This window comes from Anabrus simplex, chromosome 2, assembly GCF_040414725.1.
Source record: "Anabrus simplex isolate iqAnaSimp1 chromosome 2, ASM4041472v1, whole genome shotgun sequence".
Lineage (NCBI taxonomy): Eukaryota > Metazoa > Arthropoda > Insecta > Orthoptera > Tettigoniidae > Anabrus > Anabrus simplex.
The window spans coordinates 500584412-500610393 of NC_090266.1; the positions used below are offsets into that span (position 1 = coordinate 500584412).

Sequence of the window (25982 nt, forward strand, 5' to 3'; positions counted from 1 at the left end):
TTATGATCTTTTCTACATTTAAAAGCTTCACTCAAATTTTTCATTTACTAATGACATTACAAGCCATTTCTCCACTGACAGCTTGGAACATACTGTTTAGTCTAGCAGCTCGTCTCCTTACTCCCAAGTCTTCCCAGACCAAAGTTTGCAACATTTTCGTAACAATACTCTCTAGTTGGAAATCAGCAACAAAAAAATCATGCTGCATTCTCTGGCATGGGTCCCATATGCAGGAACCATACTCTAACCGGGGTCTTACCAGAGACTTACACACCCTCTCCATTACAATTTTACTACAACCCTTAAATACCGTTCTAACCATGCGAAGAGATTTACATCCTTTCTTTACAACTTCATTAATCTGATTACTCCAATTAAGATAATTCCTTATATTAACACCCACCGAGCTCGATAGCTGCAGTCGCTTAAGTGCGGCCAGTATCAGTATTCGGGGGATAGTGGGTTCGAACCCCACTGTTGGCAGCCCTGAAGATGGTTTTCCATGGTTTCCCATTTTCACACCAGGCAAATGCTGGGGCTGTACCTTAATTAAGGCCACGGCCGCTTCCCTCCCACTCCTAGCCCTTTCCTGTCCCATCATCGCCATAAGACCTGTCTGTGTCGGTGCGACGTTAAGCAACTTGCAAGAAGTACATTAACACCTAGGCACTTACAGTGATCCCCATGGGATACTATCACCCCATCAACACAGTAATTAAAACTCGGAGGACTTTTCCTCTTAGTGATAATTACAACCTGACTTTTTATCACATTTACCATCATATAATTGTCTGCTGTCCATCTCACAATAATGTTGAGGTCTTTTTTGTAGTTTCTCACAATCTTCTAACATATTTACTACTCTATACAGTATAACATAGTAATACTCTGAGTTCTATTTTCCAGAAATTTACCCACCCATTCAACCACTCTTTTGCCTAGTACAATAGACCTCATTTTCGTCAGTAGTCTCCCATGATCTGCGCTATCAAAAGCCTTAGATAGGTCAACAGCGATACAGACTATTTGACCTGAATCTAAAATATCTTGTTGGAATCCTACAAGCTGAACCTTACTGGACTAAACCCAACCTGCCTTCTATCAAACCAGTTAGTAGTTTTGCAAACGTGTCTAATGTAATCAGAAAGAATCTTTTCCTAGACCTGACAAACAGCACATGTCATACTGACTGGCCTGTAATTATCTGCTTTATGTTCATCACCTTTTCCCTTACACACTGAGCCTACTATTGCAACTCCCCATTCATTTGGTATTGCTCCTTCAGGCAAACAGTAATCAAATAAGTATTTCATATAATTATGGCACTATCTCCCAACCCATTCATTGCCTTTAGTATATCCCCGGACATCTTATCAATCTTGGCTCTTTTTCTAGCTTTTGACTTTTTAATTTTTTAAATTTAAAATTGTCTTTATCATCATAGGTGAATATCAGTAATTTGCCAGTATTAGTTGCGTCCCCCACCTGAAGTTATCCTATTACCCAACTACCTTTGGACTCTATTTCCTTACACAGAATATCTGAACACAACAAGAGAGAATCTCCATTATGAATGATGTAACTGCAGTCAACATGGATACCTACAATTTATAATGATAGTCAGAGAGGATTAGGCAGTTTGTTGGTAATGTCAGAAAAATAAATGCTCCAAATCGCAAACTTTGGTTTCCAAACCAGTGAAAAACAGCAAGCAAAATTTCCACTCATCAGGAGAAAAGAAATTGCTCACTTTGCTCATAAATATTTGCAAATTAATGAGCACAATATGTCCATTACACTAAGTATCTGTAATACAAAGTCCTATTTTTACAGTTTGTGAAGTCATGAACTTGAGACCTAAAGAATTATATTAAAACAAAAAACAGAAACAAAAGGAATATGAAACAAGAATATTATAGGAATAAATTCAATGTTTAAGTTCAACACGATGATAAAACATGTAATCGTACCTTAGCAACTTGTAACCACGTCACAAAATCTTTTGGTTCTTCCATCTTGATGAACATCACATTAACCTCTCCCTGAAAAGAAAGTGAGTCAATTAAGGTAAATCATTTCAAAATTTGCAAAATTTAAATATAGAAGTTATACAAACTAGCAGATACATTATCTTTGAACATAATTAAAATACGGTACATGCCAATATATAAACAGTATTGAAATTCATGCAAGTGTGTTAATAGACAGGGTATAGCTGCAGTCATCTTCCCAGCAGTGTAAAAGAAGTTGTGCAGTTGTTACTGGAAATGGATCTGTCGATGGAGTAAAAAGTGTTCATAGTTGAGTATTACTTCCGCTTACAGGAGTGGTTGTGAAGTGGGACAGAGTTTGAAAAAAGTTGGCAGAACAATTCTGAGAAAGATTTGACAAGACAACAAGTAACACAGTTATGCTATCTACTATTATGAAATTTCACTGTACTCAGAGACAGATCCAGGATTCCCTAAAGGGAGGGGCTAACTTAAATAATACCATACCACAAAAAAAAAAAAACCACGAGTAATTGGGATATTTTACTTCCTGAGTGTACCTCCCTATAACCTTTCCAAATATATTTCCTAACTTATACGTACCACTGCGGTTTAACCCTTAATCGGGCGCGCTCTTCCGTCGAAGACTCTCGGGCGCGCGCGGTATTTTAGACCGCAGCGATTATTTTCATAATTTATTGTACGGCCTTGGAATCTAATAAAAATGTTGAAGTTTAATACTGTTGCAAGTAAGTTTACTTTTATTTAGAAAATATTTGAAACATTTTTACGTACTCAATGACCGTATTAGAAAAATAAAAACTTGTTGAAAATTGAGTTCATTTACAAATACATTTTGAAAGCTTTGAAAAATAACTTTCCGTTCTATTTATTTGTTCTGGTTTGTAAAATGGAAGCTGTTTGAACTAGATATATATTTATTCTCCCCTTCATCCACTGTCATTGTAATATTTCTGGCATAAGTAATCATAAATTAAAACACCATTTTTTCAGAAATATTTGTATTTCTAATTTTACAGCATAAAAACCACCTTTGTGAAAAACATGTATATGAGAGAATTATACAATATTTTACGTATATTTGAGTTCATATTCAAGTTTAATTTTGCACTATTTTCTTAATGTGAACACACTGAAGAATTATTGTCATTGTTTTGACCAAATATTGGTATAGTCGACAATCTTTTGTACAATATCGTCTGGAAAAAATAGCTCCCAGGTTTCAATTGGAGTTTTAACATTACTGGCTAAACCTTTAGACCTGTAAGGCATGTTACAATATTATGACCTGGTCCACGACCGGTCCTTGCGAATGTTGGGTGCGCACGCCATTCTGTCTTACCGTTCTTGCCTGTCAAATTCACTTCAGAAACACCAGCACCGCATCCGTCATCATGGTCAGTAACCTGAAGATTGTCAGTTTCACCATCATCACTTTGTGGCTGCTGTCTGGAAGTATCTTCTGCTGCCTCATCAACTTCTTCCAATAGGCATCCTACTGTTTTGTCTCTGTCTTTCACAAATGCAGTTATTCTTTCACTTTTTTCCTTTTCAACACTCTCTATCAATAATCGGATCCTTTCCTCTTCAGCAGGATCCATATTGAGATGTATATGCACACGAAAACTAAACGAATCTAGTAAAACACAGCCGGGCGTGTACTGGTCACAACGACCGACACACAAGTTACACTAACGGGCGCATCGGGGTAAAAGACCACAGACTGACTCGAACACCTACCATCCTGTCTACAGGGTGTCTGAGGAGGGGCCACCCTATCAGGTGGCTAGATGAACTCTTGGGGGAGATAGTCTGGAGGAGGGGGGGCATAGCTGACCTTCAGACGGATTCCCTGACCAAAACTTTTAGAGGTCGGTCGTTTCGACCGCTACGCGCCCGATTAAGGGTTAAGTGAAGGCCATCTGAGTGCACATCCCTATCTCCTACCCACCCATTAGGATCTAGATATCTCACTCCCAGTTTCCAAAATACCCACTCCATATTCTCATTTAAATCCCCAATCACCCTCCAGTCAGTATCCCTCCTACACAGTATTCCACCAACAACAAACTGAGTCGGTGCGACGTAAAGCCCCTAGCAAAAAAAAAAAAAAAAAAAAATCACCCATGCTGCATTTACCAGATTCCACACATCCCCAAATATGTTAGTACTTATAACCTGCTTGCCTTACATTGTTGGTACCAACATGAAACACTACCACCTTCTCCTTTCCCTCCTCCTCCTCTTCTACTTTACTCTACATCTGCCTCAACCTAATTCCTGGATAACACTCTACCCTGGTTCCCTTTCCTCCACATACTTTCCCCACATATCTAATAATGGAATCTCCCATGACCAGATCCTCAACCCTACGCACTTCATTTGATTCCCTCCCCTCCTGGTCAACCGTATCATTTCTGACAGCGGCAGAAGCTACTTCCTCCTGCCTTTTCTCCCTCCCATGACCCTGTTCCACCTGTCTTTTCCTATCCTCTATTCTACATTTCCAGTTCCTAGCTTTTTCCTTCCTCCTACTTCCACTCTTCTCAGCAACAGTTCTCTGTTCCTCATCTTCCCTCGGTTGTTCTACCTGCAGTGACTTGTACCAATTTATCACAGACACCTATTCTGAATTCTGATCCTGAATAGAGCCTTTAGCCTGCAATATCCTTCTCCTTAGAACATCAGACCACCTGTCTTCTATAATTCCCCCTCTTTCCTTCCCATCCCTTTTTTACACCTACTGTATCCTGTACATTGTTTGAGGGAGGCCTACCTTCCTTCCTGTCTTCTAAGAGAATCCAAGTTATCTCCCTCAAACTCTCCAACCCCTCCCTCATACTCCTTAATGCCTGGCCACACCCACAGTTCCTACATTTGCACTCCTTAGCCATTCTTTATGGAAAAATGAAAATAAAAAAAAATAAAAAATAACTTATTATGTGCAAAAAAGAATTAAAGGAAAGAAATATTGTCTAGGATAGTTCACACAGATCACACGACAATAAGGTAATTAACATACTACTGCAATACAATACTACTTAGTCGAACTCCTTTTATCCTAGGATCCAGAATTACCTCTCTGTCTTTCAGCCAAACAAGGGGAGAAAGCTGGTGTGACTAAGATGAAGGGAGAATTATGGGAGAAAGTTCGACCTTGAGCTGAGAGCATGTATACATACTACAGGGTATACCTTGTATTTATATTGACACATGTAGAATAAACAATGCAAGATAAAGTGGGGATTATTTTTCTCTCTGAATAAAAATTAGGGTGCAAAAGTTCCATACATACATACATACATAATACCCCTATTACTTCATAATTCTGAGGTGGAAATTATTATACAAATACCATAATTGCAACAGTGTAACATACCTTTCTTTCAGGGATAAAATTTTCTTCACATGGCGACTTGCTATGGTCCAGGATGTTGCCTCTTTTGATCATACTGATAATAAGCTCCTCATAGTTATTCTTCTTGACACTAGAAATTTTGATAGATATTAAATCACATGTATGACAACAAATATCATTAATGATTATTAATTATATTACCCTTAAAAATCATCACAAAAATGTTCTTGATATTTTTACAGACTGAAGCTGCCACCATGGTCTAAGATTTAGAATGGTAACTAGCCACCCAAATGGCCAGGATTTGATTCCCAGCCCTACCATGGATGATTAAAACCTAGAATAAAAACTGGAAGAGAAGAGAAGAGAAGAGAAGAGAAGAGAAGAGAAGAGAAGAGAAGAGAAGAGAAGAGAAGAGAAGAGAAGGATATGAATCCCTTCAGCCACCCACAAAGTGATTTTCCATTAATTTTACACTTAATATCAAACTTACAGACAAGAACTGGCTCTTTTCCAAGCACAGTCCCTTATATACACACACAATGTACAAGCACGTGGCTAGACATATTAAAAGAATTCACTTGCAACATGCACAAGGGGCTGTCATACATGGTGTCCATAAGATCATGCATGAAGCAACACATTGTTTACAATGAAATAATGCTATAAAAAAATCCATTATCCAAACCGATTATTTTAGACAGTGAACTTGATAAGAAATTAGAATACAATCTATTTACTGTAAGTTGTTTACGTGGTACATAAAGAAAAGTCTGCACTAGACAAAGCTGTACAGGTTTTTACATGGTAGATAATATATTAATCTTTGCACTTCTGTTGAGAACATACCAGTGTAAACAAGATAATCAACATTTGCGTAGCAATTCTTGATTTGTTATTTTAAACCCAAATTAATAACCTTTGATAAACATATATAATAACTAGCAAGAAACCCGTGCTTCGCTACAGCTTTAAAATGAAAGTTATTATTCAAAGTTTTACATTTTGGAGTGACCACTGTCAGCTGAGCCAGTAAAATACATCCTCAGTTCGTACGTCAAACGGTTTTGGGTGAATGATTATTTATTTTATAATCTACCACTCACTTGAAACCCATACGGAAGAATTTGAATGTTTTAAACCATATCTTATTTAACATCTAAGAAATAAAAGCGACCAACCTGTGAAATTTTGATTTTATACATTGAACAGTAATGGAGGAATGAATACTTTTATCAGTGGTGATTGGTTTGAAATATATGTTAACATCTAGGATATAGAAGACCACCCTTCATAAAAGAAAATGTCATGTTCATGCCTGAAACTATTTTGGAAGAATGGATATTGTGTTTTTGAGAGTCAACTACCATCTAAACCAAGGAAAACCATCTTCAGGGCTGCCGACACTGGGGTTCGAACCCACTCTCCCCCGGACGCAAGCTCAAAGCTGCGCGCCCCTAACAGCACGGCCAGCTCGCCTGGTCACTTTAAAAATTCACGAGACTTTTCACCCCCTTTGCAACAGAATATCAAAAAATCCTCCCTTAGTGAGTACCTACATTGTAATATGAATGTATCCCCAAAATTTCATTCCTTTATGTCCAGCAGTTTTGACTCTGCGATGATGAGTCGGCCACAAGTTTTTTACATATATATATATATATATACTAGCAAGATACCCGTGCTTTGCTACAGTATTATAACGACATTTATAATTGAATACTTAACGTTTTATATATAATCTGCCGAAATTTGCGATCTGACTCGTTTTCTGAGAGATTACGGCCAAGTTCCTCACATTTTTCAATCTTTCTTTCCAGCAATCGATTTCGTACTTCCCGGGCTAGGTCCAGGTATTCCACCCGGTCAGTTGGGTCCCTAAATCTTTGCCAGCTTCTCCTATAAGCATTTTTAATATGGATCAAATCCTTCAGGAGATCCCGCGTGGTGTCGTCTTGGGTGCCTTGGCGATACTGAACCCGCGGCCGGATTACATTCTTAGTCATTACCCGTCCAGGACCCGTTTTCAGCGCGGTGCGCACATTTGATGACGGTCCAGAATATTAATATTATTATTATTATTATTATTATTATTATTATTATTATTATTATTATATATTCTGGACCCCACAGAAAGCTGCAAGACCGCTACTTGGCGGTAAATTACATCTGCTGCCATTGTCATTGTTGAGAATGTGAATGGAATGAATAACGCCCCCATCTAGCGGCATTGATAGGAACTGTGCCGGCTGCCGAAACCTGTAGCACTTCTCTGGGGCAATGATTAATGAATGACAAATGAAAGGAAATTATATTGGACAGTGTTGCTGGAATGAATGATGACAGGGAAAACCGGAGTAACCGGATAAAAACCTGTCTCGCCCCTGTTTTGTCCAGCACGAATGTCACATGGAGAGACCGGGATTTGAACCACGGAACCCAGCTGAGAGAGGCCGGTGCGCTGCCGCCTGAGCAACGGAGGCTCTTTATAAATACATTATGAAAAGTAAAATCAATTGGTCTCACCTCCTTTTACACCCCACCGCCGTTAAGATTTTTAACCTACCCTACCCCCCCCCCAAAAAAAACTAAAAGAAGGCGTGTTTCTTTATGTTTAAAGGAGATTCCAAACAGCAATATTCACGTCTATTACCTTCAGTTTTGAGATTAAAATTATTAACTTTTTTTCACTTTGACACTCCTCCCCCCCCCCCCCCCCCCAAAGTGAATTTTCCGGCGATTATACTTGTTTCTTTAATAGTAAAGGATCTTCTAAATACCAATTATCACGACTCTAACTTCTTCAGTTTTTGATTTATGTGTCCTCATGAAAGGAATTCAATTCCTTTTCACTCCCACCCCTCAAAACGGGTTTTTCTTTGTTTTTAAAGGAGAACCAAATGCCAATTTTCACGTGTGTAGGCCCCAACAACTTTAGTTCTTATAAGATGTAAGTATTCTCATACAATTAAGTCAATTAATTTTAGATTCTTTCACCTCTCCCCCCCCCCCCCCCCATTCATTGGATTTTCCGAGAATAGGTGTTTCTTTAGTTTTAAAGCTGATTCCAAGTGTCAAATTTCACGTCTGTAACATCTTCATTTTTGAGATAACAGTATCCTAATTAAGAGAATTCAACACCATTTTCAGTCACTTTTACCCCTCCCCCCGTCCACCCAAGTGGTATTTCCGAAAACTAAAAATACACGTTGCTTTATTTCTAATAGAGATAAAAATACCATTTTTCACCTCTGTAACATGTTAAGTTTTTTGATATATACTGTATAAATTCTCATTTTGAAATTTCACCCCCTTTTTAGTTCCCCTTAAGAGGGGTTTCCAAAAACAAATCACCTATGTTTCTTTACATTTACAGGAGATTCTAAATACCACTTTTTACGTCTGTAACATTCTACGATTCTCAGATATTCTGTAGATGTAGTCTTTCAAAAAATTCACCCCAATTTGTCACTCCTGTTTAACCGCCATTAATTGGATTTTCCCAAAACAAAAAAATACGCGTTTCTTTATTTTTAAAGGAGATCCCATATACAAATTTTCAGTTCTGCAATATCTTCAGTTTCTGAGATATATGTATCCTCATTAAAGGCATTCAATCCATTATTCATGCTTTTAACTTCTCCTACTGGGATTTACAGAAAACAAAAAAATAAGTGTTCCTTTATTTTTAAAGCAGATTCTAAATATCAATTTTTACATGTGCAAACTTTTAAAGTTTTGAGATGTTGATACACTCATTTTAAAAAACCAACCCCTTTTCATTCCCCCCCCCCCCCCTATTTGGATTTTCCAAAAGCACAAAAAAAAAAAGTTTCCATATTTTTAAAGTAGATCCCAAATACCAATTTTCAGGTCTGTAATATTTTCAGTTTCTGAGATTTAATTACCCTCATTAAAGGCATTCAACCCCTGTTTCACCCATCTTATTGGGATTTTGCGAAAACAAAAAATACATGTTTCTTTATTTTTAAAGGAGATTCTAAATACCAATTTTTACATCTGTAAACTTTTAAAGTTTTAAGATGTAGATACACTCATTTTAAAAATTCATCCCCATTTTCACCCCCCATTATTTGGATTTTCCAAAAACGAAAAAAATACCTGTTTCTTTATTTTTAAAGTAGATCCCAAATACCAATTTTCAGGTCTGTATTATCTGCAGGTTCTGAAATATAAGTAGCCTCATTAAAGGCATTCAACCCTTTTTTCACCCTTTTCCACTCTTCCTACTGGGATTTTCCGAAAACAAAAAAACGTGTTACTTTATTTTTAAAGGAGATTCTAAATACCAATTTTTACATCTATAAATTTTAAAAGTTTTGAGATATAGATACACTCATTTTAAAAATTCACCCCCTTTTCACCCCCCATTAATTGGATTTTCCGAAAACAAAAAAAATACGTGTTTCTTAATTTATAATGAAGATTCTAAATACCAATTTTTAATAATAATAATGATATTTGTTTTATGTCACACTAACTACTCTTTAAGGTTTTCGGAGACGCCGAGGTGCCGGAATTTAGTCCCACAGGAGTTCTTTCACGTGCCAGTAAATCTACCGACACGAGGCTGTCGTATTTGAGCACCTTCAAATACCACCGGACTGAGCCAGGATCGAACCAGCCAAGTTGGGGCCAGAAGGCCAGCGCCTTAACCGTCTGAGCCACTCAGCCCAGCAAATACCAATTTTTACATCTGTAAACTTTCAAAGTTTTGAGGTATAGATACGCATATTTTAAAAATTACCCCCCTTTTCACCCTCCCATTAATTGGATTTTCCAAAAACAAAAAATGCGTGTTTCTTAATTTTTTAAAAGAGATCAAAAGTACCAATTTACAAGTGTGTAATGTTCGGATCCCACTATCGGCAGCCCTGAAAATGGTTTTCCGTGGTTTCCCATTTTACACCAGGCAAATGCTGGGGCTGTACCTTAATTAAGGCCACGGCTGCTTCCTTCCAACTCCTAGGCCTTTCCTATCCCATCGTCGCCATAAGACCTATCTGTGTCGGTGCGACGTAAAGCCCCTAGCAAAAAAGAAACAAAAAAAGCAAAAAAAAAAAAAACAAGTGTGTAATATGTTCAGTTTCTGAGATATAAGTACCGGTATCCTGATTAAAGGCATTCAACCCACTTTTCACCCTTTTTCACCCCTCCTATTGGGATTTTCTGAAAACAAAAAATACGCGTTTCCTTATTTTTAAAGAAGATTCTAAATACCAATTTTTACATCTGTAATCTTTTAAAGTTTTGAGATATAGATATTCTCGTTTTAAAATTTCACCCCCCTTTTCACCCCCTTAGCAACGGTATATCCAAAAATCCTCTCTTAGCGAGCACCTACATTTTAATATGAATGTATCCCCAAATTTTCATTTCTTTTTGTCCAGTAGTTTTGGCTCGGCGATGATGAATCTGTCAGTCAGTCAGTCAGTCAGTCAGTCAGTCAGTCAGTCAGTCAGTCAGTCAGGACAAGTTATTTTATATATATATATATATAGACTAGCAAGATACCCGTGCTTCGCTACGGTATTATACCAAAATTTTTAATTGAATGCTTATCATTTTATATATAATCCGCCGATATTCGCGATCTGACTCGTTTTCTGAGAGATGACGGCAACGTTCCTCCCATTTTTCAATTTTTTTTTCCAGCAATCGATTTCGTACTTCCCGGGCTAGGTCCAGGTATTCCACCCGGTCAGTTGGGTCCTTAAATCTTTGCCATCTTTTCCTATAAGCATTTTTAATGTGGATCAAATCCTTGAGGAGATCCGGCGTGGTGTCGTCTTGGGTGCCTTGGCGGTACTGTAGCGGCGGCCGGACTGCAATCACATGGAGTGACCGGAATTTGAACCACGAAAGCCAGCGGTGAGAGGCCAGCGCGCTGCCGCCTGAGCCACGGAGGCTCCTTATAAGTACATTAGGAACAGTAAAATCAATTGGTCTCGCCTCCGTTTTCACCCCACCATGGTTAAGTTGATTAACTCCGCCCCCCAAAAAAGAAGGCGTGTTTCTTTGTGTTTAAAGGAGATTCCAAATACCAATGTTCACGTGTGTTGCCTTCAGTTTTGAAATATAAGTATTCCCATAAAAATAATTCACTTTTTTTTTCACTTACTTTCACAATACCCCCCCCCCTGAAGTGAATTTCCCGGCAAAAAATATTTGTTTCTTTAATAGTAAAGGATCTTCTAAATACCGATTATCTTCAGTTTGTGAGATATGTGTCCTCATGAAACGAATTCAACTCCTTTTCACACCCACCTCCAAAGATGATTCCCCCCCCCCACGCCCCAAAACGCGTCGATTTAATTTTAAAGAATATCTAAATACCAATTTTCACGTCTGTAACAACTTTAGTTTTTATTAGATGTAAGTATCCTCATACAATTAATTCAATTAATTTTTCAATTTTTAACCCCCCCCCCTTTCCCTTAATTGGAATTTCCGAGAATACCTGTTTCTTTACTTTAACAGGAGATTCACAATACCAGTTTTTACGTCTGTAACATTTTACGGTTCTGAGATACAGTAGAAGTCCGCTATAGCGAGTACGGCATATAACGAGAACTCCGTTATAGCGACGTTTTTCGGTCCCTTCAAAATTCCTATATTAAACTGTGTATCGTCCTTCGGTTACAGCGAGAACCCTATCACTGGCGCATCCGTTATTACGAGCGATTAAGCGCGCGTGATTTTTTCCGTTACCAATATTTATGCACCCCAGCGATGATATTGCATGCGATCGATTACCTTCGGCATCGTTTCCTCGCTATGTGCACTAGCGATTTCTCTCGTCGACATTCGAAGGCGATGTCGGAGTCGATTAATAATATCCGTCGACAGCTGTTCCGTAAAGATAATTCGAAATGAAAGAGAGCATATTTTCGTAATAAATGCGTAAATGACGTGTCCGATAACGGTTGTTAAATCGTTAAAAATTAAGGCTGACTAAACGACCAGTAAATACTGCAATTAAGTAAGAATGGGATACACCTCGAGATATCAATCAATACTGATCTGCATTTAGGGCAGTCGCCCAGGTGGCAGATTCCCTATCTGTTGCTTTCCTAGCTTTTTCCGAAATGATTTCAAAGAAATTGGAAATTTATTGAACATCTCCCTTGGTAAGTTATTCCAATCCCTAACTCCCCTTCTTATAAATGAATATTTGCCCCAGTTTGTCCTCTTGAATTCCAACTTTATCTTCATATTGTGATCTTTCCTACTTTTATAAACGCCATTCAAACTTATTCGTCTACTAATGTCATTCCACGTCATCTCTCCGCTGACAGCTCGGAACATACCACTTAATTGAAATAATAACATTAAGTTATTTATTAGACCACGTAATCAATACAAAATCGTCTTGGATGATTTACATAAATTTGTTAGCTAATAGTGGTACATGTTTCACCTTCCCTGAAGGCAACATCAGCCATAGTCTTAACCTTAAATTAAAAATAAGCGTCTAAATAACATGTAGTAATGAAATGAATTTCTAAATCTTGACGAGATTTGAAGTAAAATAACATTAAAAATAACGATGGTTTGAAAATAAAAATAACGATGGTTTGAAAATACAATGTGATGAGATATAATAGTGGAAGTATTAACAAAATTAACATTAGAAGGCTGCTGAAATAAGTACAATGGATAAAACAACAGATTGTTATACAACAAGTAGTAAGATTGCATAAAAGTAAAGTTGATAGTCTGGCGGTTATAATTAGACGATGGCGAAAAATCGTATATAATCAAAGTAAAGAAGAGAGAATAAAAGTCAAAGTTAGTCGAGAGATCCGAAGTTAATCATGATCTTGAAGATAAAAGATGAAAGTCAGATGCATATGGTGAGGTTGTAGAACACGTTGAGGATATGAAGTTGGTGAATAGAAGTTGAAGAACAGTTTCAAATAGGATCACTATGGACCATCTCAAAATTTGAAGTGATGTTCAAATGTTGTAAATTGTGAGTTTGTAGATATTCTAGTTGAAAAAGTATATAAAAGTGGAATCATTTGACGGTGACAAAGATAGCTTGTAACATTATAAGTTAGAAGTATTTGCAACAGTAGACTTCTTGCTACGTGTGTTATAACTGAAGTTTTGTGCTGGAGGGGGATCTGTTTTCAAAACAGATGTTCAATGTTACAAGCTATCTTTGTCACCGTCAAATGATTCCACTTTTATATACTTTTTCAACTAGAATATCTACAAACTCACAATTTACAACATTTGAACATCACTTCAAATTTTGTGATGGTCCATAGTGATCCTATTTGAAACTGTTCTTCAACTTCTATTCACCAACTTCATATCCTCAACGTGTTCTACAACCTCACCGTATGCATCTGACTTTCGTCTTTTATCTTCAAGATCATGATTAACTTCGGATCTCTCGACTAACTTTCACTTTTATTCTCTCTTCTTTACTTTGATTATATACGATTTTTCGCAATCGTCTAATTATAACCGCCAGACTATCAACGTTACTTTTATGCAATCTTACTACTTGTTGTATAACAATCTGTTGTTTTATCCATTGTACTTATTTCAGCAGCCTTCTAATGTTAATTTTGTTAATACTTCCACTATTATACCTCATCACATTGTATTTTCAAACCATTATTGTTATTTTTAATGTTATTTTACTTCAAATCTCTTCAAGATTTTAAAATTCATTTCATTACTACATGTTATTTAGACGCTTATTTTTAATTTAAGGTTAAGACTATGGCTGATGATGCCTTCAGGGAAGGCGAAACATGTACCACTATTAGCTAACAAATTTATGTAAATCATCCAAGACGATTTTGTATTGATTAGGTGGTCTAATAAATAACTTAATGTTATTATTTCAATCAAATATCATCAATACGGACCAAAAATGATATTTATTACATGTAACATACCACTTAGTCGAGCAGCTCTTCTTCCTTCTCTCAATTCTTCCCAACCCAAACATTGCAACACTTCTGTAACGCTACTCTTTTGTCGGAAATCACTCGGAACAAATCGAGCTGCTTTTCTTTGGATTTTTTCCAGTTCTTGAATCAGGTAATCCTGGTGAGGGTCTCATACACTGGAACCATACTCTAGTTGGGGTCTTACCAGAGACTTATATGCACTCTCCTTTACATCCTTACTACAACCCCTAAACACCCTCATAACCATGTGCAGAGATCTGTACCCTTTATTTACAATTCCATTTATGTGATTACCCCAATGAAGATCTTTCCTTATATTAACACCCAGATACTTGCAATGATCCCCAAAAGGAACTTTCACCCCATCAATGCAGTAATTAAAACAGAGAGGACTTTTCCTATTTGTGAAACTCACAACCTGACTTTTAACCCCGTTTATCAACATACCATTGCCTGCTGTCCATCTCACAACATTTTCGAGGTCACGTTGCAGTTGCTCACAATCTTGTAACTCATTTATCACTCTATAGAGAATAACATCATCCGCAAAAAGCCTTACCTCCGATTCCACTCCTTTACTCATATCATTTATATATATAAGAAAACATAAAGGTCCGATAACACTGCCCTGAGGAACTCCCCTCTCAACTATTACACGGTCAGACAAAACTTCACCTACTCTAACTCTCTGAGATCTATTTTCTAGAAATATAGCAACCCATTCAGTCACTCTTTTATCTAGTCCAATTGCACTCATTTTTGCCAGTAGTCTCCCATGATCCACCCTATCAAATGCTTTAGACAGGTCAATCGCGATACAGTCCATTTGACCTCCAGAATCCAAGATATCTGCTATATCTTGCTGGAATCCTACAAGTTGAGGTTCAGTGGAATAATCTTTCCTAAAACCGAATTGCCCAAGATATCTGCTATATCTTGCTGGAATCCTACAAGTTGAGGTTCAGTGGAATAATCTTTCCTAAAACCGAATTGCCTTCTATCGAACCAGTTATTAATTTCACAAACATGTCTAATATAATCAGAAAGAATGCCTTCCCAAAGCTTACATACAATGCATGTCAAACTTACTGGCCTGTAATTTTCAGCTTAATGTCTATCACCCTTTCCTTTATACACAGGGGCTACTATAGCAACTCTCCATTCATCTGGTATAGCTCCTCCGACCGAACAATAATCAAATAAGTACTTCAGATATGGTACTATATCCCAACCCATTGTCTTTAGTATATCCCCAGAAATCTGATCAATTGCAGCCGCTTTTCTAGTTTTCAACTTTTGTATCTTATTGTAAATGTCATTGTTATCATACGTAAATTTTATTACTTCTTTGGCCTTAGTCTCCTCCTCTATCTCGACATTATCCTTGAAACCAACAATCTTTACATACTGCTGACTGAATACTTCTGCCTTTTGAAGATCCTCACATACACACTCCCCTTGTTCATTAATTATTCCTGGAATGTCCTTCTTGGAACCTGTTTCTGCCTTAAAATACCTATACATACCCTTCCATTTTTCACTAAAATTTGTATGACTGCCAATTATGCTTGCCATCATGTTATCCTTAGCTGCCTTCTTTGCTAGATTCAATTTTCTAGTAAGTTCCTTCAATTTCTCCTTGCTTCCACAGCCATTTCTAACTCTATTTCTTTCCAGTCTGCACCTCCTTCTTAGTCTCTTTATTTCTCTATTATAATAAGGTGGGTCTTTACCATTCCTTACCACCCTTAAAGGTACAAACCTGTTTTCGCATTCCTCAACAATTTCTTTAAACCCATTCCAGAGTCTGTTTACATTTTTATTTACCGTTTTTCACCGATCATAGTTACTTTTTAGAAACTGCCTCATGCCTGCTTTATCAGCCATATGGTACTGCCTAACAGTCCTACTTTTAAGACCTTCCTTTCTATCACATTTATTTTTAACTACCACAAAAACAGCTTCATGATCACTAATACCATCTATTACTTCAGTTTCCCTATAGAGCTCATCTGGTTTTATCAGCACCACATCTAGGATATTTTTCCCTCTGGTTGGTTCCATCACTTTCTGAATCAGCTGTCCTTCCCATATTAACTTATTTGCCATTTGTTGGTCATGCTTCCTGTCGTTCGCATTTCCTTCCGAGTTTACATCTGGCAAATTCAGATCTCCCGCTACAATCACATTTCTTTCCTTGTTGTTTCCCACATAGCTGACTATCCTATCAAATAATTCCGAATCTGCGTCAGTGCTAGCCTTTCCCAATCTGTACACTCCAAATATATCAAGTTGCCTATTATCTTTAGAAATGAGCCTTACACCTAGAATTTCATGTGTCTCATCTTTAACTTTTTCGTAGCTTACAAATTCTTCTTTCACCAGAATGAACACTCCCCCTCCCACCATTCCTATCCTATCTCTACGAAACACACTCCAGTGCCGTGAGAACATTTCTGCATCCATGATATCATTTCTCAGCCATGATTCAACTCCTATTACAATATCTGGTAAATATATATCTATTAAATTACTTAATTCTATTCCTTTCTTTACAATACTTCTACAGTTCAACACTAACAATTTTATGTCATCCCTACTTGATTTCCAGTTCCCTGTTCCCTTATCACCGCTCCCTAGACCATCCCGTTTCCCTGAATGTACCTCCCTATTACCCTTCCAAACAAATTTCCTAACTTATATGTACCACTGCGGTTTAAATGAAGGCCATCTGAGCGCAGATCCCTATCTCCTACCCACCCATTAGGATCTAGAAATTTCACTCCCAGTTTCCCACATACCCACTCCATAGTCTCATTTAAATCCCCAATCACCCTCCAGTCAGTATCCCTCCTACACAGTATTCCACTAATAATAATCTCCGCTTTCTTAAACAGAGTGCTTAATGGATTTCATAGGTTAGTTTGTATTTTGTCGCGTCTGGTTAAATTACCGAAAGGCTATTATGAAAATTTATAGCGAGAAAGGTACAATTTCTCTACCGGCACTTGAAGTGTGTTTTCATCGTACGTAGGATACGTGACGCTGTTTGAATAAGAAAACTGAAACGTTTGCAACAAAATGCGATCGATCATCTTCGGTACCTACGGTACAGTTTTCTCACTTTGTGCATTTGCGAGCTCTCTCGTTGACATTCAGAGGCGATGTTGGAGTTGATTAGTAATACCCATCAACTGCTGTTTTCTAAAGAAAATTCGAAATGAAAGAGTATAACACGTTTTCGTAATAAATGCGTAAATAACGTGGCCGATAGCAGTTGTTAACTCGTAAAAATAAAGACTGCATAAACGATATCTTAATTTTAGTGTTATATACGGAAATTACGTAAGAATGGCATACACCTCAAGATATGGCAGAGTACATCCCTGATTTCAGAGGATATTTCATATCTTCTCGCGTCTAGTTATGGCTATTTACATGTAAATTTTTCGCGAGGAGGTTATTTTTACATGCGTTTCAAATATGTTTTCATGGTAGACTACATATACGGTTAGGTTAGGTGACGCTGTTTGAAGAAGAAATCTGAGGTGTTTGCCACATAAATTCTCTGGAGTGATACCGTATTTCTCCGAATCCAAGACTTTTTTCTTCTTCGCAGAATCTCATGCGAAAACTCAAGGGTTGTTGCATTCGCGGCCTAACAGTGAGTTAATGGATATCACTGGCAACTACCGCGGTAACCACGCTGCTTCTTTTCACAAGCGCACAGAACTCATTGACAATAAACGACCGCCTCTTTATTACACATCGCTACCGGTTGTACAGTCAATCAATCAATCAATCAATCAATCAATCAATCAATCAATCAATCAATCAATCAATCAATCAATCAATCAATCCTGATCTGCATTTAGGGCAGTCGCCCAGGTGGCAGATTCCCTATCTGTTGCTTTCCTAGCCTTTTCCTAAATGATTTCAAAGAAATTGGAAATTTATTGAACATCTCCCTTGGTAAGTTATTCCAATCCCTAACTCCCCTTCCTATAAATGAATATTTGCCCCAGTTTGTCCTCTTGAATTCCAACTTTATCTTCATATTGTGATCTTCCCTACTTTTATAAACGCCATTCAAACTTATTTGTCTACTAATGTCATTCCACGCCATCTCTCCGCTGACAGCTCGGAACATACCACTTAGTCGAGCAGCTCTTCTTCTTTCTCTCAATTCTTCCCAACTCAAACATTGCAACATTTTTGTAACGCTACTCTTTTGTCGGAAATCACCCAGAACAAATCGAGCTGCTTTTCTTTGGATTTTTTCCAGTTCTTGAATCAGGTAATCCTGGTGAGGGTCCCATACACTGGAACCATACTCTAGTTGGGGTCTTACCAGAGACTTATATGCACTCTCCTTTACATCCTTACTACAAACCCTAAACACCCTCATAACCATGTGCAGAGATCTGTACCCTTTATTTACAATCTCATTTATGTGATTACCCCAATGAAGATCTTTCCTTATATTAACACCTAGATACTTACAATGATCCCCAAAAGGAACTTTCACCCTATCAACGCAGTAATTAAAACTGAGAGGACTTTTCCTATTTGTGAAACTCACAACCTGACTTTTAACCCCGTTTATCATCATACCATTGCCTGCTGTCCATCTCACAACATTTTCGAGGTCACGTTGCAGTTCCTCACAATCTTGTAACTTATTTATCACTCTATAGAGAATAACATCATCCGCAAAAAGCCTTACCTCCGATTCCACTCCTTTACTCATATCACTTATATATATAAGAAAACAAAGTTCCAATAATACTGCCTTGAGGAATTCCCCTCTTAATTATTACAGGGTCAGATAAAGCTTCACCTACTCTAATTCTCTGAGATCTATTTTCTAGAAATATAGCAATCCATTCAGTCACTCTTTTGTCTAGTCCAATTGCACTCATTTTTGCCAGTAGTCTCCCATGATCCACCCTATCAAATGCTTTAGACAGGTCAATCGCGATACAGTCCATTTGACCTCCAGAATCCAAGATATCTGCTATATCTTGCTGGAATCCTACAAGTTGAGCTTCAGTGGAATAACCCTTCCTAAAACCGAATTGCCTTCTATAGAACCAGTTATTCACAAACATGTCTAATATAATCAGAAATAATGCCTTCCCAAAGTTTACATACAGTGTCCAGTACCTGTGTGTTTCTCAAATCTGCAGAATGGCATCAAAACATGCGACCCTTCCTGGAGAAGATGGCGACTACTGTGTGTGAGTCTGTGATATCCGTTGTAGATAATGGTGTAAGATGCAGTGAAAAATGTGGCAAATGCAGAAGAGTAGTTAAAAATGGGATTCTGTGTCGTAAGTGTGATGAATGATACCATTTCCGTTGTGCAAATATTGTAAATAGGACTGATATTGAAGAAAGTGAGTGGCTGTGTCCCGAGTGTAAACAAACTGATAGTGAGGCAGAACAACAAGAAAGAGAGACTTACGAAACTATAATTAAGATTTTAGGAGTGCTACAAGAGGACTTATGCGCTCTGAAACATGAAAATGAATGCTTAAAGGACAGAATAAAGAAACTGGAAGATAAAGAAGACATTGGAGAAGAAAGATCGCCGTGGACGGAAGTGACGCGTGGCCATTTTAAGCCTAATGTTAAACATATGGGAGAAACTACGTACAACTTAAAACCGGGAAAAAACTCTTTGCAGTGCCAAAATAGATTTCAGTTATTGCAGCAAGTTCCAGAAGAAGACACACCAAGTTTTCCAAATAATTTTAAATTCAGTGGAGGCAAGAAAACCAACCGAAAGTCAAGATCGCCAAAGATTCATCTCTACGCAGACAGTCAAGGGCGGGGTATTGCAGAAGGCATCAAGGATGAGCTGCAGAATCCAGAGACTGAGGTTTTAGGACTAATAAAACCAGGTGCCAAAACTGAAGATGTCCTTTCAAGTTGTGATCCTGTGTTAGAGAAGGACAATTATGTGGTGATTGTGAGTGGTACAAATGACATTGCTGCAAATGAAGGTGAGGAACTAATTACGACTCTCAGAGGTAAGATTTCCAAACTACCTGACTCAAAAGTAATTGTAGTAAATGTACCACCCAGGTATGACCTTTTAGAGGACTCATGTGTGAACAAAGCTGTACATGATGTAAATATAAAAATCAAGAGATTATGTAAGAGTTTTAGAAATGTCTATGTAGTAGATACTTTAGGTCTTGGCAGGCAAATGTTCACTAGACATGGGTTACATCTAAATGGTAATGGAAAAGCAACTCTCTGTAGACAAATTGCTACAATTATCAACAGAGATTTGCAAACTAATCGGTACTTAAGAAAACCCATACCACTAAAGTGGCACATACAGGGAAACTTGCCAGAAAACCCAGACCCTTAAATCAAGATCTATGTACAAGGATCTGGGTTCCAGGGAAGTTCTCAACTCATGAGTCAAACGTTACCCAATTGCAACAGTCAAGTTTTAGGGAGGAAGGAGGTCTGAGATTGCTCTTGGTAAACTGTCAGAGTGTAGTAAATAAACAATTAAAATTCGGTACATTGATGGAATCTTATGAGACGGATGTGGTAAAGTAAAGTAAACTCGTGTCCTCATCCTGAGGTGGTGCAGCTCTTTTTAGGCACATCCCCATTGGAGGTGAGCTGCACGTACCATTCCAACCACATACCAGCCCTCCTGCCATTCTTAAATTTCTGGCAGTACCGGGAATCGAACCCGGGCCCCCGAGGACGGCAGCTAATAACACTAACCGTTACGCAACGGAGGCGGACGACGGATGTGGTGATAGGAGTGGAATCGTGGTTGAGAGAAGGGGTGGGTAATACAGAAGTATTTCCAGAAGGGTATACAGTCTATCGTAGAGACCGAGGAGATAAAAAAGGAGGAGGGGTATTTATTCTGGTGAAGGAAACTTATTGTTCGCATGAATGGTTTACTGATGAAAGGGATGAAATATTAGGGATAAAATTAGTTTGTGATAATATGAAGGAGGTGGGAATTATAGGAACATATAGGCCTGGAAGAGAGGAAAGAGATATGGAAATATTTGAGAAAATAATAGATAATACTCATAAAAACAATAATGATACGGTAATAATTGGGGGAGATCTAAACTTGCCTGAAGTTGAATGGAATGGAGCTGCAAGTGAAGCCCATGAACAGAAACTGGCAAATAAGTTAATTTGGGAGGGAGGATTTACACAAGTAGTACAAGAACCAACTCGTCTCAATAACTTGCTAGATGTTTTCTTGGTTAAACCATGGGAAATTGTTGATAAAACTGAGGTAATTGAAGGAATAGGTGACCATAAGGCTGTAATAATGGATGTTGGACTCGTACCAAAAATGTTTAATAAGATGGTCACAAAAGACAAGAAATTATACAGAAAAACTAAAGTTGATGAATTTGGGACTTACCTTAAATCACAATTCAGTTGTTGGATAAGTGAAGGGAATAATGTGGATACACTTTGGGCTAAATTTAAAGGAATCATTTGGGAAGGAGAGAAGAGATTTGTACCTGTTAAGAAGGGTAAAATGACCTCAGACCCTGTTTATTACACAAGGGAAAAAAGAAAAAGAAAATGTAGAATAGTAAACAGGAAAATCAAAGAAGGTAGGGAGAATAGAGAAACTAGAAAACAACTAATGAGAGAATTGAATAGAGTGAAAAAGGAAGCAAAAGAGAATTATAAGAATGGCATTCTTCAAGAGGGTAATGACCACAAAGGGAAATGGAAAAAGCTGTATTCATATATTAGGAATCAAAAAGGAAAAGGAATCCAAATTCCTACAATGGTGGGAGAAGGGGGTGAACACTATTTAACAGATACTGAGAAAGCAAACCTCTTTAGTAGGGAATTCCGAGATTCAGTAGAAGATTGTCAGGACTTGGAAACCGTAACAGAAGATAGAGAGGGAGAGACACAGAGGGAAACAAGAAGCTTCTCATTCACAAATGAAGATATTTTCAGAGAAATCCAACTGCTTCAGCAAGGAAAAGCAGCAGGAAGTGATCAAATTACTGGGGAGGTATTAAAGACAATGGGGTGGTATATAGTGCCTTATTTAAAATTTCTCTTTGACTATGTCATAAATAATAGTGTGATACCAAAGGAATGGAAGGAATCTATAATAATACCAATTTATAAAGGAAAGGGTGATAAAAGGAAACCAGAGAACTACAGACCAATCAGCCTGACCAGTATAGTTTGTAAAATACTGGAGAGTTTAATAGCAAAGTACATCAGAGGGATATGTGATGATAAAAATTGGTTCATGAGGAGCCAGTATGGATTTAGAAAGAAATTTTCTTGCGAGGTACAACTGGTGGGATTTCAGCAGGACATATCAGATCAGTTAGATTCAGGAGGCCAGTTAGATTGCATAGCCATAGATCTTTCCAAAGCCTTTGATAGAGTGGAACATGGAATATTATTAAAGAAATTGGAGGGAATAGGATTGGACGTAAGGGTTATACGTTGGATAAGAACATTTCTAAATTCAAGGGTTCAGAAAGTCAAAGTAGGAAATAATATATCACAGGAAGAGAAAGTCTGGAAGGGAATTGCACAGGGTAGTATAATAGGTCCGTTACTTTTCTTAATATACGCAAATGACTTAGGGAACAATATAACATCGAAAATAAGATTGTATGCAGATGACATAATTGTTTACAGGGAAATAAATAACATTGACGATTGTTCAGAATTACAAAGGGACCTTGACAGTATCCAAGAATGGGTTGAAGAAAATAATATGAAGATTAATGGAGGCAAATCAACTGTTACAACATTTACAAACAGGAGCTTTAAAACTGAATTTGAATATACTTTGGATGAGGTAGTTAGCCCAAAAGATGGCAAGTGCAAATACTTAGGTGTGAGATTTGAAAGTAATTTGCACTGGAAGGGTCATGTTGATGACGTTGTTGGGAAAGCATACAGATCGTTACATGTCATAATGAGGCTACTTAAAGGATGCAACAAAGAATTAAAAGAAAAAAGTTACTTAAGTATGGTTCGTCCATTATTGGAATATGCAAACAGTGTTTGGGATCCTCACCAAGAATACCTAATAAAAGAACTAGATGGTGTGCAGAGGAAAGCAGCAAGGTTTGTAACAGGGGATTTCAGGAGAAAGAGTAGTGTATCAGAAATGTTAAAGGAACTTGGGTGGGAAACTTTAAGTAAGAGAAGGGAGAAAAGTAGACTTATAGGATTATATAGAGCCTATACAGGAGAAGAAGCATGGGGAGATATCCGTGAGAGGCTTCGGTTGGAAAATAATTATATTGGTAGAACTGACAACAAGTACAAAATTAGAAGGAATTTTAGCAGAAGCGATTGGGGTAAATTTTCTTTCATTGGGAAGGGCGTGAAGGAGTGGAACAGTTTACCAGGGGTAGTGTTTGATCCTTTTCCAAAATCTGTACAGATATTCAAGAAGAGAATAAACAACAACAGAGATAATAAATTAAATGTTAGAGGGCATTCGACCAGTGCAGGATATTGTAAATAATAAATGTGTGTGATTAAATTAATTCCATCCCCTGGTCTAAGGAGTTTGGACAGCCCAAGTAGGGGACTGCCTGTAGGGGTGAAGTACAGTGGGGACTTCGAGGGCCCTGGGACCGCTACGGTAGCTGTGAAGGCCCTTCAGGAACTCTGAAAAGTGGTGGCAAAAGGGGCTCTGGTTAAGACGCAGCAGGTCGTTATGCTACTTAGGTTCCAAAATGGGTAAAATATAAATATGTAAATAAATTCAATGTTAATTTTAATCTTATACCAGTTGTATAGTATTATTAGACGTAATTTCACATACCGTACTGTATATGAGTTGACTATGTTTGTAAGATATTATAAGTAGAATTTTGTAAACAATATAAATTTATTAAGGATGATGTGTGTGTTTAATAGAAAAAATTATTAGCGTAAATTGTATAATATTGTATTCTAGGAAAATTTTCTTCGTCTCCTGTTAATTTAAAATTTAGTGCTTGACAATAATGTATTTTAGTGTACCATTTGCCACCGAGGTAGACACCTCATTTGCAAATAAAGAGATTTTGATTCTTAGAAAAGCCATGGCTACTCAGTGGCAGAGTCATAACGCGTCTATTGTACTTGACGCTTAGCAAAATTAAGGTTTATAGACAGCAGGAATATTTTCGTGATGGATAGTCGTATTGTAAAGATACGTGGAAAAGGTATTGCTGGCAAATTTTCAACGGGTTCTAGTCAATATTTTGATGCCAATTTTAAGTTAATGTTTATTAAACACTCGGAAATGTAGAATGATTGTGCAGCCGCAAGAAAATACGGCATAGGCCTAACTAAAGCCAATATTTGGCGTTAGCTTGAAGACAAAGAGCTAAAAAAATGCGTACTGTACAAAAAATGCATTCAGTGGTCCGCAACAAGGACGCTTTAAAGAAGTCGATGATGAAATTGCGATGTATGTGCACGAAAAACGCAAGGGCGGTTGGCCATACCGTGGCGCAATAAACTCGTTCGTTGACTTTCAACGATCGCGATTAGGCCTATACATCGCTAGCCGTTGAATTTGGTCGCACCCGACAAGGGAGACGTGCATGTAGCGGTAGCCAGTTATATCTGACGCTGCGTTAAAATAACAGTTTTATAGACAGCAAGAATAATTTCCTGATGGATCGTTGTATTGTAGAGACGCATGGAATAGGTATTGCCGGCAAATTTTCAACGAGTTCTCTTCGGTATTATGATGCCAATGTTAAGTTAATGGTCCCTTAAGCTGCGGAAATAAAAAATAATTGTGCAGCCGCATAAAAAAATGAAATACGGCGTGACGAAAGTAAATGTTCGGCGTCTAAAAATAGTCCAAAAATGCGTAGGCCTGTATGATTTTACAAACTTCTTTTTGAGCCTGATTAAAATTTTTTGAAGGAAAAAAGTGGGGTTCATCCTGGATTCGGAGAAATACGGAACTATATTTTTTTCAGAATGAAATTAAACATACAGGTTTACGTAGTATCGGATTACGAAAAATAACAAACAAGTAAGCCGTAGTGTGGATATCATCTGCGGAAACGCAAGTTTTGAACAAACTGATTGCCGTTTCATACCGATTTTAAAGTGCATGAAGGGTTTGCCGACTTTTATGCAAAAATCGGATATTACGACAATCCGTTATAGCGAGTAAAATTTTCGCTGTTATGAATTCTCGCTATAACGGACTTCTACTGTATACCGTAGATATAGTCTTTCTAAAAATTCACCCCAATTTGTCACTCCTGTCTAACCCCCATTAATTAGTTTTTCCTAAAACAAAAAAAAAGGTTTCTGTATTTTTTAAGGAGATTCCATATACTAACTGTCTGGTCTGTAATATCTCCAGTTTCTGAGATATAAGTATCCTCATTAAAGACATTCAACCCCTTATTCACACTTTTCACCCCTCCTATTGGGATTTACAGAAAACAAAAAATACGTGTTTCTTTATTTTGAAAGGAGATTCTAAATACCAATTTTTACATATATAAACTTTCAAAGTTTTGAGATAAAGATACATTAATTTTAAAACTTCACCCACTTTTCACCCCCCCCCCCCATTAATTGAATTTGCCAAAAACAAAAAAAACCGGTGTTTCTTTATTTTCAAAGGAGATCCCAAACACC

General features: G+C 37.5%; 1 protein-coding gene across 3 annotated transcripts in view; it reads right to left on the reverse strand.

Moving 5' to 3' along the window:
* Positions 1-25982, reverse strand: part of LOC136864197 (protein O-linked-mannose beta-1,2-N-acetylglucosaminyltransferase 1) — a 652704-nt gene that overhangs the window by 49131 nt on the left and 577591 nt on the right. For all 3 annotated transcript variants that reach the window (XM_067140873.2, XM_067140872.2, XM_067140875.2), the window contains 2 exons: positions 5392-5500; positions 1971-2042 (listed from right to left, as the gene is read on the reverse strand). In XM_067140873.2, coding sequence (XP_066996974.1) covers positions 1971-2042; positions 5392-5500 — 181 coding nt within the window. The remainder of the gene's footprint in view (positions 1-1970; positions 2043-5391; positions 5501-25982) is intronic.